Here is a 14,545-nt window from a genome sequence, read left to right on the forward strand (position 1 = left end):
ATAGAAGATTATGGGACTGAATCATTAAATGTGATGGTACTAACCACAAATGCAACATTTCAAGATATATCTTGAGTCATCTTTATTTTTAAAAGTAATACTTACTATTTTATACTGTTGTACATTGACAGAAACTCACAAATTTCCACCAAACATGGTTACTTTGAAGACACACATGAGTCAGTTCATGCCAGTTTATATCCTTGACACTGGGTGACATTAAATGAGGCCTACAAGTGTATCAATATCCCAGTTTATTAGAATTTTAAAACCTTACATCTAATCACAAATTACATTACAGTTCATAAAGTCTATGGTTCACATTTGCAGCTACATCGTTCTGTGAAGCTCAGGCCAAAGTTGTAGCACTTCCATCCACATTTGGGTAACCGTTGGCAGTGAGGACCAATGTTCATGACTTTAAAAGTAAAAATACTACCTCTACTACTAAACCCTATTGCACATTTTGCAGCATTCACACTCTACAGCGTACACGTACACTTATTAAAAACATATAGAATCTATCTAAAATGCATGAAAATATCACCTTAAGTTAATATTTAACAGGTACAACGTTGAAATAAACCAAGACTGTGCAAATATATGACAAAAATCTGTACATACCCATGGGTGCATCTTCAAAAAAAATGGCCACCATCTTGAAAATTGAAGTGGCTCACAGTTTTTTTTTTTTTTTTTTTTGCAAAAAGTAGACCAAGAAGTATCATTGTGCCAAATTTGGTGCTTGTATCCCAAAAAATAAAGATTCCTATGATGTGTGTATTTATCTGCTGTTTGTTTCTTTCTGCTTTTCCTGGTCAAGTTTCATTAGGGTGAAATCAGGGGGACTAAAGGGGAGAAAACGCAGCTTGGTTTCAGTCCAGCTGTCCTCCAGAGGTGTTTGAACGATCCATCTGACTACAAGGAGCACCTGTCTAACAGCTTATTGAAATGACAGGAGATGCCAGAGCAGGTTAAAGGGTGTAACACAAAGCCATGAAGTCAAAAACGCATTTGCTCACACATAGGATTTGCTGAAGGGTTGTGGTTCCACTCCTCCATCAGTGCCTGCACTCAGAATGCCAGGTTTGGGTCGAGCAATTTGGACTAAAAGCTGATTTTTTTTTTTCCGAGATTGAAGTCATGTATGAAATTGAAGTGCTTATGAGGTAACCAACATGCTCTGTTTTCAAGAGAGGATTTCAGTCAAGACCTGTGCTGAATATGAATGAAATGGCGAGCAGGATGAATGAAATGAGGTGAAGGGATTTGTCCGCCGAGGAAGACTTGGAACGCTGCGTCGGGATTTGATGTCAGGAGGTTAAAAATGGAAAGTGGCCAATGGAAGGCAGAAATAATTATTCATTCATTCATTTTCTTTACCCACTTACTCCAATTAAGGGTCGCAGGTGGGGCTGGAGCCTATCCCAGCAGTCATAGGGAGTGAGGCGGGGTTCACCCTGAACAGGATGCCAGTCTATCGTAGGGCCACAAATGGACAGAAATAATTATCTCTGGCAAATCGTTATTGGGTTGTGTGCCGGTAAACCTCCCACAATTCAACAAACTTTGTGGAAAAAGCAAGGGATGACAGGAGAGAAAGAGATGTAGATGGATGAGAGAGGAAAGTGAGGCAGAGACAGAGAGACGGTTGCACTGCAGGGATCAATTACAAGGAGAGTGTGAGTTATGGTGTTTGTTGCACGAAGTGCCATGTGGCTTTATTGCACTGGGACAGAGTTTGGATGGGGGGGGGTTATTAACCCCACGGAAAGACAAAGAATCAGACCAGGATGGAGAGAGATGACAAAGTGCAGAGTTTAGAGCTAAAAGAGGAAGCTTTCTCTCTTCCTTCACAGCACTCTGCTCTCCCTCCTTTTCTGCTTGTCTTGCACTTTCGGCCGTGTCGCCCATTAAAGCTGACACCGGTGCAACTCGCTGCTAATCATCAACAGAAAGAGGAAAGACGTGCACAAGCCGCGGCCCTCCTTCATTAGCTTTTTCTATTGAATATGTCGGTGCAGTAATTTCTCACCCTGTGAAGGAGGTGGCAGCGAGGTAATTTACACCGGAATAATGGACAAAAATTTAGCTGGTGTTTCCATGAGGTCATAACATTTTTTAAATAAAGACCTTTGACAACAACAAAAATAATAATAAAAAAATATTAAGCATCCTCATGAAACAAACGGGTCATGTAAAAAAAAATACAAATATGACTTTAATGAGTGTTCCGGTGGGTAGCACGGTGGCTTAGTGGTTAGCACTGTTGCCTCACAGTGAGAAGGTCATGAGCTCAAGTCCCGCCTGTGGCCTTTCTGTGTGGAGTTTGCATGTTCTTCCCGTGTTTGCGTGGGTTTCCTCCCACACCTAAAGACCTGACCTAATTAAACCTTATGTACCGGCCCAGGCTTTGTGTTCTCAGAATGCAGGACTACTTTGTGTCCCTAGGGTGAATAAAAAGTATGCGGGTCACAGTTCTTTCTCTTATCGTGCCCCTGTTCTGTGGAATGGTCTCCCTGCATCAATAAAACAGTCAGATTCTGTAGAGACTTTCAAGTCCAGACTTAAGATGCACTTATTTTCCCTTTCATATGGCTAGCATACAGGCATAGTACATTATTATGCTTTATACCCTTTTAAATTAATTTTATTAGTAAACGGAGCGTGCCACGGCCTCAACTTTATCTAAATTCTGGGTCTTCTAGTGAAGCTTAGGGCTAGTGGCCGGCGATCACCTTAGTATTTCTTCTGTTTTTCTTGTTGCTTAATGCTGACAAATTACACTGTATTTGTTATCTTTCTGATGCCTGATTCTGCTTTTTTTATTTTCTCTCTGTTTGAGGTGTGGCTTCATCCAGAGATGGGTGTGGTATCTGTTCCAGAAACCCTCCTGTCCTGTGCAGTGGCAACATTTCCTGTATGTTGATTTTGTGAATTGTTCTGTAATTTATGTCCGTATCATGGCCCAAGCAGAGGGTCACCCCTTTGAGTCTGGTCTGCTTGAGGTTTCTTCCTCAGAGGGAGTTTTTCCTTACCACTGTTGCTCTGGGGGTTGGTAAGGTTAGACCTTACTTGTGTGAAACGCCTTGAGGCAACTCTGTTGTGATTTGGCGCTATATAAATCAAAATAAATGAAATGAAATCATTGAAAATCTCAAGACGTGGAGGTTAGGTGGATTGGAAACTTTATAATTGTCCAGGTCTCCCTTGTAAAAGAGATCTTAATCTCAATGGGACTAACCTGGTTAAATAAAGGCTAAATTACCAACTTTAACTTCAGAGACAATGCTGTGGTCTTTGAGGATGTCTTACTTGCAGCACTTGTCTATAGGTTTGCAGTTGTTGTGGATCAAGACAAAGACCCGGGCATTCAGTGCCTTCCGGGATTCGGCTGTCCGAAGGGCATCTTTATGTGGTGAAAGTCTTGAACTTGTAGAAGCATTCACTTATCAGCCTTTGACATCAAGATACATCTGGGAAGAGCTTATGGAGACATGAGGTTGCTGCACAGAGGTGTTTGATGATGCTGATATCTTTGCAGGAGAATGATGGTCCAAATCTTTAGGGGCCTTGTGCTTCCTGTCTTACTGTACAGTTGTGAGACTATCAAGTACCACGGCTTGTTTCAAACTATGCATGCAGATGTAAGAATGCTGAAATAAACACGTTTTGCCCTTACCCTTCAGTGGGTCTGATGAAGAACAGTAATAGGTTTTTTCGACATGGTTTTAAAAAGACAATGACAAACACTGAAGGGGCATTGGTTTGACATTAGATTTAAAATAGCAAGGACGTGTACGTTTTAACAATAGCAGGGCTGATGGCAAGGACAGCAGCGTCAGAGAATGGTCACGTCAACAACATCATCACCGAGGCTGAAAAGTCAAAGTAATCAAGAGATCAAAGTGTCTCTAAAACAGCTAAAGGTTACAGTATTTACGTATTTTAATAGTTCATCCTTCACTCCTCTGTGGGCATTCAGGACCATTTACATTTAAATGTTTATATGCCACTTTCTGACTTTTTACTCTACATGAAAGGTCAATTTATCACAGAAAATTAGACCACTGGAGGGAAAAAAAACCTGGAGTGGTCACATTTAAGAAGTTATTTGAATGTTTTTAAAAGAATCTTCAGATAACTTACTGTTTCAACAGATGTTAGTTGTATCAAAGATCACAGGAGTTCTGCAGATGGAAAGGTGACAGAAGGATGGATGAATGGCTTTCTTCCAATTTAAAAAGAAAAAGGACAGATGGCAGAGGGGAAGGAGACACACAGGAAGAAATGAGAGAGGCTGGAACCACAAGAGAGAAGTTTAGAGACGGATGATGATGATGATGATGATGATGGAGAAAGAGGAAAGGAGGTAATGGTTGGAATACATCCAGGGCTGAATGGGCAAAAGGACACAGGCAGAGCACATACAAGAAAGGAAAAACTACAAACACAAGAGAGACACGGACGCAGGGAGGTCAAGACTCAAGAGGCTGTGTGGGGTATACGCAGAGCAGAATGAGGTCGAGGTTTGACCCTCTGGTGTCCGATGGTAATTGAAATTAGTCAGGGGTGGTGGATGGAGGGTTAGGGGAGGGGGCAATGTGACTGGAGGAAACAGGCGACACGATAATCAATTTGAGGATGAATCGTAAACATGAGCCACTTGGGGGGGCGGCCTCATTCCTCGTACCAGGCGTCCAGATGGCCCCGTCCCCAACACTGTGTGGGCCCTGACAGAGATGATGCCATCTGCCAGGAGTGCAAGGGGAGTTCATCAGACGTGCACGCTCACACCAGGAGCACAGCTTACTGAAAGCATGTGTGTGTGCAGTCCCAGCATGTGTTCATCTGACACACACACACACACACACACACACACAGACACATTCACACACACACACACACTTTATCAGAGAAAGGAAATTTTACTCTTTAAAGTTTGTCACATCTTTATTCTAATCCAATTACATTTTTTCCACAAATCTGATTGGTTAATCGTGTGAGATTTCAGACCATAAAATATCACCTTGACGGTGGAAAAATATTTGACCGTTTCACTTCTTCTGTATTACTCCGCATCCTGATCGTGTTGCTACGCAGATGTCAATAATGGAACTGTCAACTGAGAGTGAGAGAAACTAGGGCAGCGATGACGATGCCGAAATGGGAGAATTTAATCTGTCACACAAAAGTATTGATGCCGATTCTGATACAGAAATACTCAATGCAGTTGATGAGATGGAGAAATCTGTGGGTCTGCTCACAGAATTTCTAGTTTGGCATGAAGACACTGTCGCTACGGTAAGCTTCACCAACCGAATTACTTACAGAAAAATAAACCGTGTAAACGATGAATTGGATTAGAATGGGAATAACCCCCTTGTGTCTAATAATTTGCGGACATTAATGCTGGATTATGGTCGCAAATCTCCATTTTAAAACTCAATTTGGGACTGTAAAATCCAGCATTCATGTCCACAAATCATCAGACACAACAGGGTTATTCCCTAAATAACCATTCATTTTCTGCACCAGTGATGGAGCATAAATCAGACACGAACACAATCATATCATCAGCATGGAAGCGGTATTTTTTACTCTACATGCCAGCAGGAGCACAGGGTGTTGTCGATAAAATAACTCTGAGGCATGTGAGCCGATTCTCAAAATACTTGGTAGGGATGTTCCCTGGGTGAGTGTCTCTAAATGTTTAATTTTTAGAGCACGGAGGTCAGATGTCATGGCCATCAAAACACAGAACTAAAACATTTTCCTGAATATCTCCAGAACTAGCAGGACAAGAAAGACAATGTCAAGCTTGTATCAATCAGTATGTTATTTGTAATCAAATTATATGAGTGACATAACATCATAAAAATATCATTCCATTTTCCTCATAATTGTTAGAAAAAAATAGTTTTCTGAGGTTCTACCTATCAATCAGTCCATCGCTTGTCATTACGTGGTTTCAGTGTTGGCAGGATGAGATCACTAAAACCTCATAAAGTAATATTAGCATAGTTGGGTATGAATCTCCTTTTTTTTAATGGCCGGTCTTTGTTTTGGGGACTAATCTAAACTCCTGGATGAGGATTTGAAGAGAGCAACTGTTTGCTCACACTCTCATTGCCTTTACGTTGACCGCTGAGCTCACTGACTGGTCTCAGACCTACAGTCATCATTTATTTAAATGACCTACAGAATACATTCATTCAAGCTTTACACCAAATTGACAGACACACACACGTCTGTAAGCCAATCAGTGTCCAGTATGGGGAGACACGGCCAACGTAGATGATGTCTTCAGGACAGAAGTACGTCCTGAAAAGATCTTTATTTTGACTGCATCTTTTTTTGTTTAGCTTTCATCTTTAGGATCAGGATCTGTTTCTCTCGAGTCCAACATACAACCTCTGTGTCACCAAGTAATCCATCACCGGACCATCAGCTTCCACGTCCACTGATGTGTCTCTGCCCCCCCGCCTTCCTCTTGAATCTTATTAACACCGTTCTGCATCAAAACACTCCATCGACGAGGCGCCCAGTTGACCTCCTTAAACTGTTCACACTGCGCACTCTCTGCCGTCTTTCTGTTCATTTGTCAGGCCGGTCCTCCCTGGTGTTAATTGGTCCTCGTTAGAGAGCGCAAAAAAATGCAGTTTATGCTCCATTTTTGCACGAAAAAAAAAAAAAAACGAAAAAGAAAAAAGCAGAGCAGGAGGAAGCCGGTGAATGTTAATTAATAGCAGATCTTGGAGAATACTGGCAATTAGCGCGAGCTGACAGATGAGCAAAAGCACGGCCACGGAGGCTTTGATGAGTCCACGAGCTGGATTCGGATGCGTGTCCGAGCAGCCCGCGGAGTCACGGAGATCAGGCAGCTGTTTGACTCAGGACAGGGTTTTAAAAGACTGCAAATGGAACAAACACACATTTAAGCACAGAAACAGTAGCACACAACTTCACAGAGGACATGATGCCATACATAATTACCGCTGGTGAATATGGCCAAAACCTATAGTACTAAAGTTTAATATCTGTAGAGCCACGTCATAACAACACTGTGGATAAATCAACAAAACTCTCTGCAGCAATTAAAAAAAACAAAAAAACAGGGAAATTTTCTCCTGCTTTTACTGCTCTGACAGTTATACTGCCCCTCTGGCTAACACAGGTATTGCATTTTGTTGTTGTACCACGTTCATGCACACAAAGAATTCATGATGCACGTGTTGTTGTATGTGAGGTTGTGCAGTTAATTACAAATATATTTACACTGTCATTTCTTCTTTATTATCAGTTAGTTATCAGGGCAATTATAAAGTTTCCATTCCACCTAACCTGCATGTCTTAGGATGTGGGATGAAGCCGGATCACCCAGAGGAAACCCACACAAACATGGGGAGAACATGCAAACTCCACACAGAGAGGCCACTGGTGGAAATCAAACCCATAACCTTCTTGCAGTGATGCAACAGTGCTAACCACTAAGCCACCATGCTACCTTTATTAGAACTGATGTGACACATCTAATTCAACTACATTTAAGAGTTTTTATCCTTATCATTGTCAGTCATTTTGATTTCCTTATGCAGTATCGCATAGGCATGCCTGCCACCTGCTGGCTAGTTAGTATATGTTGGACCGATGATGGATTAGGAGCAGGTGTGGTTGTTAGTGACAGAGTTTAAACACATAAAATGCAATATGTAATCTGTTATTTCCTTATTTCATGATTGTGGTCTGAACCTAACACAATGGTGTCACAAGTCCATATAACCCCACAAAAAGGTTTTTTTTATGATTGGAGCTGAAGCAGACACTTCTTCATTCTCTCTCTCCCTCTATCTCTGTCATTGTCTCAACACATGGTTTTGATGTTACATGTAGCTTGAAATGAGGTTGATTTTTTTTTTATTCTTCATTTTTTTTTTTTTTTGTCAAAGTTCTTTCATAAGTCTCAATTTGGGGATTACCAAGGCCACCCCTGCTTGTTTACTTTCAATTCAGTTCATATATATATATATATATATATATATATATATATATATATATGTGTGTGTGTGTGTGTGTGTGTGTGTGTGTGTGTGTGTGTGTGTGTGTGTGTGTGTTCTCCACTCAGATTGCAATAGCCAATCACAGATTAGCCTTTCTGTCCATCATTTACCTGTATTTTGGCATGCTTGGTGGCAGAAAGTTATGTTGGATCCAAAAGGATCCAAAAAGGCTAGGACCAAAAGTTATATTGGAACATTTCCCACTGACCAATAGCGTTAGAGCTTACTGCCAACAGCTAGCCAATCAGAGCGCGGTATACAAAGGTAAAGAACTAGCTGAAAGACTCTGGTTGAAAAAATGGCAACAAACATGTAAACAACAGCAGAAAATCGTTTGCCAGCGAGGTTTGCTGAGTTCACAGAGGAGGAACTGGTGGAAATATTGAACTCCAAGAATGCCAAAAACACTAAGAAGGTAGACAAGCACACTACTGACGTTTTAGAAGCATTCATCGCATCAGAATCAATCATATGCTGTTCACAACAAAATAAATTGCTCTAATTTACTTGACTCTTGTTGTTTGCTTAATTTGGGAGGGAGGTGGAGAACATAACAATTGATGGATGGCAAGTCGTCCAACAAGTCGTCCAAGTTATTTTGGACTCGGCTAAGCCTTGTCCAATATGAAATCCTGAATGATTTGGAGCTTTGCTGCATCAAATTTTTCCAGAAACTGTGAGAGACCTCCAGGTGGACACCATTTGGAAAATTTAGAGGGCTTTCAGTGACGATTTTATGGGGATTACACAGATTAAGGAGTGCTCCAGCCAGTTTAAAGACCGCCCACAGCATCTGAGAGTGCACCGCGCTCCGAGCGCCGATCGACAGAATCAAACCCTGCTCAAACAACCAGATCATTTCCAACGTGAAGGCTTTGTTGATCCGGGACGTCGTCTTTCACAAAAAAGGCAGAAGGCATGGACATCAGCACTTTTTCTGCACATTCTACTGTTACAGGAGTTTTTTTCATGGAAAGAGAAGCGGAGGATTGCGCCACCGTGCATATATACGAGGTCTGTTAGAAAAGTATGCGACCTTATTATTTTTTTCAAAAACCATATGGATTTGAATCACGTGTGATTACATCAGACATGCTTGAACCCTCGTGGGCATGCGTGAGTTTTTTCACGCCTGTCGGTTACGTCATTCGCCTGTGGGCAGTCTTTGAGTGAGGAGTCGCCCACCCTCTCGTCGTTTTTTTCATTGTTTAGGAATGGTTCAGAGACTGCTGCTTTGTTTGATAAAAAGTTTTTCAAAAACTGTAAGGCACAACTGAGTGGACACAGATTCGATAAATTCAGCTGGTTTTCGGTAAAAATTTTAACGGCTGATGAGAGATTTTGGTCTGGTAGTGTCACTTTAAGGACGGCCCACGGTGCCTGACGGCGATCTGCGCTTCGAGGTATGCGAGCAGATTAGCCTTCATCCTGTGGTTCAGCAGGTGCCGCTAAACTCTAGGTCCCATTTGTGGCAACAGCACCTCAAACAGAGAGAAAGAGGTGTGGTGCTTCCTGCTGACTGATTCTCTGTCTGAGCTGCACAGGAAAATACGCGAGGGTGGCGTCTGTGGACAGCAGGATGCAGGGCTGACGGCGGGATCCCATGCCTGAAATTGTTACAGCAGATATTTTGTTTTTTGCCAAACTTTATAAAACTTTGTTAAACTTTGCAAAAGCCTTGTAACTGTTAGAAAGGCCTAAGCAGTGGGTCACCCCTTTGAGTCTGGTCTGCTTGAGGTTTCTTCCTGTGAGTCAAACTGCATTTTTAAACCAGTTTTTGAGGTCAAGGAGCAGAAAACCCTACACTGTCTAACTCAGTTACATTAAAGACTGTTTTACACATTTGCTTGTATAATTTTGAAGAAATATGAGATCTGTATAGGACAACTGCTGCAAAGCATTCAGGCATTTAAAGGCAGCAAAAACTACTTACCTGTTCTTGGTGTTAAACAGTTTAATGATTTAAATAATACAGCAATTAAATTTGAGGAATGAGAGAGCTCAAATCATTTTGTTGCTGATCAGCCAATTAATTAATTGACTAGTTTTTAGAAACATCATTATGATGCAGTTGCTTACTTAAATTTATATGACAAAATCAAATTAATTTCATTGTAGTAGGTGGAATTTTGTTGGATTATATCATAAAATGCTTGTGCAATTACAGTGCAGTCAAGGCAAGTTGTGGTTCTGCAGAAAGATCCCCCCGGGGGAACACCTCAGTTCTTGATGCCACCATGATGTTTGCGATATTCTCATTCTTGTCTCCAGGTGAGCCTGCTGTGGCCAGAGAGAACAACTGTCTGAATGCTGCCAAGGCCTGCAATCTGAACGACACATGCAAGAAGTATCGCTCAGCTTACATCACCCCCTGCACCAACCGAGTCTCCACCGCCGAAGTCTGCAACAAGAGAAAGTGCCACAAGGCCCTCCGGCAGTTCTTTGACAAGGCAAGGCTCTGCTTGTCAGACAAAAAAAGAACCGACAAAAAAATAAGAAGTGCGTGCTGTGTTCTGGTGGGGTTTTCCAAACGGATGATATCTGATAAAAGCGCCGTGTCGACCACCAAAGATCAGCCATGGAAGGAAGAATGGGTGGAGATAAGAGGCCTGTCAGAATCACAATAAATAATCAAGCGTGCTTTTTGAGGTTTAGCATTTTCCCCGTCGGTTAAAGACACTAGATCTTTTCATTGTCACTGACAAACTTTATAAAAATGATGTGACACTTTGTAATTAAATCTCATCTCTCACACTGTCCCTGTGGAAGAACTTGACAAGTCTGCTTCGAGTAAACGGTGGCATGAACACAAACTACAAAACTTGCACGACTGTGTTCATCTCAGGGTGACGTGTGCAAGGGTTCTTGTTTCTCCTCAGCATACAGAAAACTCTCTGCGAACAACCTCAAGACCTCCATTTTCTCTGGTTTTACATTAACATCTACACTCATTCACCATCAGTTTTCTCCCTCTACTGTATGTTGTCACAAAGAGCTCACATGGGACGTTTCAACATTCAAACCTCCAACGGTCAGTGTATACGAGGTCTGTCAATAAAGTATAGGTCCTTTTTATTTTTTTCAAAAACTATATGGATTTCATTCATATGTTTTTACGTCAGACATGTTTGAACCCTCGTGCGCATGCGTGAGTTTTTCCATGCCTGTCGGTGACGTCATTCGTCTGTGAGCACTCCTTGTGGGAGGAGTCGTCCAGCCCCTCGTCGGAATTCCTTTGTCTGAGAAGTTGCTGAGAGACTGGCGCTTTGTTTGATCAAAATTTTTTCTAAACCTGTGAGACACATCGAAGTGGACATGGTTCAAAAAATTAAGCTGCTTTTCGGTGAAAATTTTAACGGCTGATGAGAGATTTTGAGGTGATTCTGTCGCTTTAAGGACTTCCCACGGAGCGAGACGTCGTGCAGCGCTCCCAGGTGCCGTTGTCAGCCTGTTCAAGCTGAAAACCTCCACATTTCAGGCTCTATTGATCCAGGACATCGTGAGAGAACAGAGAAGTTTCAGAAGAAGTCGGTTTCAGCATTTTATCCGGATATTCCACTGTTAAAGGAGATTTTTTTTTTAATGAAAGACATGCGGGCGGATTGCAGCATCGGCTCGCAGCCGCCGCGACGCTCTGCCACAGGAAAAACACCTCTGTTGGAAGCCTTAAGGACAAGTTGGAACATGTCCAGCTGTTAAACAATTTCTCATATACTCACTCACTTTCCTGTGCCGCCGCACCACGCCGGCTTGCGTCCCGACGCGCGGACCTGTCTGCACGTCTTTCATTAAAAAAATCTCCTTTAACAGTGGAATATCCGGATAAAATGCTGAAACCGACTTCTTCTGAAACTTCTCTGTTCTCTCATGACGTCCTGGATCAATAGAGCCTGAAATGTGGAGGGTTTCAGCTTGAAACAGGCTGATGACGCCGCCTGGGAGCGCTGCACAACGTCTCACTCTGTGGGAAGTCCTTAAAGCGACAGTATCACCTCAAAATCTCTCATCAGCCGTTAAAATTTTCACCAAAAACCAGCTTAATTTTTCGAACCATGTCCACTTCGATGTGTCTCACAGGTTTAGAAAAAATTTTGATCAAACAAAGCGCCAGTCTCTCAGCAACTTCTCAGACAAAGGAATTCCAACGAGGGGCTGGACGACTCCTCCCACAAGGAGTGCTCACAGGCGAATGACGTCACCGACAGGCGTGGAAAAACTCACGCATGCACACGAGGGTTCAAGCATGTCTGACGTAAAAACATATGAATGAAATCCATATAGTTTTTGAAAAAATAAAAAGGACCTATACTTTATTGACAGCCCTCGTATATCATTAAAAAATTATAAAAGGATATGAAAATAAAGTCTATTTTTCCATTAAATATGGTACAGGTGTTGGGTGGAACAGGTTCCTTGAATTTGTTGAAGACCAGTTCAAAACATTTGTGTTTCACATCTTCCAAAATGAAGCACACTGAAGTTCAACTTTTTTTCCACAAAGTTTTGGAGAAAAGGGTGCAACTGCAATTTGTGGATTTTCCCTGGAGTCATCCTCGAAGGTGATGTCTTCTCTTGAATAATACATACTCTTTCTAGGTGAGTTTTGCTGGATTCCACAGTAACTAGGAACTTGGATTTTCCAATCGCCGGCTGCAAAAGTCAGATTTCTTCCTTGATAACTTGGGATAGGTCTATCAAACCCAATTTATGTAAAGCCCTGTCCTCATTTTTGCAGACGTGTATGCCCGAAGCTCAAGCTTTGAAACCTTGTCCATACATTGGAAAACCTTAGACAGTCCAGGAGGGTGTTCTTGATGACCCAGGATATCCCGTCATCATGGCATGGTCTTGTTTTCAACCTGACAGGATTTTAAAGATGACTGAAAATTTCTTTTTTATGTTGTGAACTGTGACCGACTTTGGTAATTCCTCACATTTACTCAGAGCATGTAATATTATCGCACATGTTGTGATACCACTGGGAGGTTTTCTGTAAACACCAAGGTTGAGTGAAAGTTGTCCCATGGGTATGCCAGAGTTAACCTATAGTTATTACTGCACATCAGACCACATTCATGGGGATCTTCTCACGTTGGTTTGTCACAATCACAGCAACACATGTCAGCTCTTTTGTCCAAACTGTGTCAAATAATAGCCAATATCTTTTCTATCACCCATTTATTTGTCCATCTTACTTCTTTTGAAATTTAACACTTCTTAAAGTTACATACCACAAGCTGAGGGCTTCCTGTTTAAATGCACTGTTGACTTCTCCTTGTTGCTGTGGGTCAAGTTTCCATCTCCATCTGACAATTTCTTTTGTCCAAAAGGTATCTGTCACACACTATCCAATATGTTGTCCAGTGCACATTTATTTGTCCATCTTGTTTATTTTTTAAATTTAGAACTTGTGACATTTAGGGCCCCTTCACGCATAACACGAAAGACGCAGAAACCAGAAGAAACTCTGCCAACCAAACACGAAATGGGGAACCATGAAACATTCCACCTGCTGTCGTGAGTGACGCACGGTCGCACCGGCGTGCATGACACACCGGCAATGGTTTTGTGCACGTTCATGCATGTGCAGGAACACAGTGCAAGCAGCTCGAATGTGTTGCACCACATCGCCTCTCTGCTGTGGAGAAAAAAAAAACACACACATTGAATCCCTCTTATTGAGCATACAATACAAGTATGAGCCATCTGTTCCTCTGCAGATGACCCATGGTCACAGACATACAGTCATGAAATGACATGTATGAAGCAGTGCACTCTCATTATGTCCAGCCGGGTATATAAATATAATCACCGGCCACTGATAGATGAGATATTGGTGTATATGTTGGGAAAGTGAAGTACACGGACCCACGCCAGGGAGCGTGAATGAACGGCCAATAGGAAGTTCGAATAAATAACAATATATTCTGCAAATGTGCACAAACAGCCAAATATGCTTTTAGTCTGTCAATCACAAAACTCAGTGACGCGTGGGCAGGCCCGAGGGTAGGAGATGCCTATCCGCCAACGGAAACCTGCAATATGCCGGAGCCGCCAAGCCCTGAGTCCCCAGGTGGCCACCGCTTCCAGCTGTCAGATCCGGTACTGCTGGCAGGAACAGACACAGGTGAAAGGTGGGTGTGGGAACACCCAGCAAACAATCAGCTATAATACAGTTCCTTTCTGGGGGAAAACAGATCCAACCGAGCAATAAAGTTGATGAGAATGTGCTGCAGCTCACCCAACTCACCTCCTGGTGGAGCCTGCACACCTTGCATTTCCATTGGTGGTTCAAATGGTGGAGAACACTCCTCGGAGTCCATGACGTGGCCGAGTTATCCTGTTGGGAAAGTGAAGTACACGGACCCACGCCAGGGGGCGTGAATGAACGGCCAATAGGAAGTTCGAATAAATAACATTTTATTCTGCAAATGTGCACAAACAGCCAAATATGCTTTTAGTCTGTCAATCACAAAACTCAGTGA

At 42.3% G+C, this 14,545-nt stretch overlaps 1 protein-coding gene across 2 annotated transcripts in view; it reads left to right on the top strand.

Annotated features, from left to right (window-relative positions):
* The window catches only part of gfra1a (gdnf family receptor alpha 1a), a 233,054-nt gene that overhangs the window by 163,345 nt on the left and 55,164 nt on the right, over positions 1-14,545 (top strand). For both annotated transcript variants that reach the window (XM_034184864.1, XM_034184865.1), the window contains one exon: positions 10,332-10,510. In XM_034184864.1, coding sequence (XP_034040755.1) covers positions 10,332-10,510 — 179 coding nt within the window. The remainder of the gene's footprint in view (positions 1-10,331; positions 10,511-14,545) is intronic.

The sequence above is a fragment of the Thalassophryne amazonica genome, chromosome 13 (assembly GCF_902500255.1).
Source record: "Thalassophryne amazonica chromosome 13, fThaAma1.1, whole genome shotgun sequence".
Taxonomy (NCBI): domain Eukaryota; kingdom Metazoa; phylum Chordata; class Actinopteri; order Batrachoidiformes; family Batrachoididae; genus Thalassophryne; species Thalassophryne amazonica.